This window comes from Acanthisitta chloris, unplaced genomic scaffold, assembly GCF_000695815.1.
Source record: "Acanthisitta chloris isolate BGI_N310 unplaced genomic scaffold, ASM69581v1 scaffold4483, whole genome shotgun sequence".
Taxonomy (NCBI): Eukaryota; Metazoa; Chordata; class Aves; order Passeriformes; family Acanthisittidae; genus Acanthisitta; species Acanthisitta chloris.
In genome coordinates this window covers 379-624 of record NW_008665274.1, presented here as the reverse complement: position 1 = coordinate 624, position 246 = coordinate 379, and the positions used below count along the sequence as shown (strand labels likewise).

Genomic DNA, 246 nt, shown 5'->3' with positions numbered 1-246 from the left:
TAAATCCCGCGGCTCTGCCCTTCCCCCTCCTTGGGCACTTGGTTTCACTCGTTATATTACGGCTGAAAATTCTGACCGCGGCCCCGAGGGGGTGAAAGCCGCAGCAGCTCCGCGGGGAGGGCACAGATCGCACCGGTAAAACCCCGACGGGACCGACCTGTGAAGGAGACCTCGGCGTCGCTGTCGGGACCCTCCTCCTGGATGCTGTCCTTGTCGGACTTGGATGTCCCCCGGGATCGCTTCATG

The 246-nt window shown here is 62.6% G+C and overlaps 1 protein-coding gene across 1 annotated transcript in view; it reads right to left on the bottom strand.

Annotated features, from left to right (window-relative positions):
* LOC103799340 (LIM/homeobox protein Lhx3) overlaps positions 1-246 on the bottom strand; it is a gene marked incomplete at its 5' end in the record, with an annotated part of 2,606 nt that overhangs the window by 2,049 nt on the left and 311 nt on the right. Inside the window, one exon of the mRNA XM_009071648.1 lies at positions 158-246. Within this exon, the coding sequence (XP_009069896.1) occupies positions 158-246 (89 nt within the window). The remainder of the gene's footprint in view (positions 1-157) is intronic.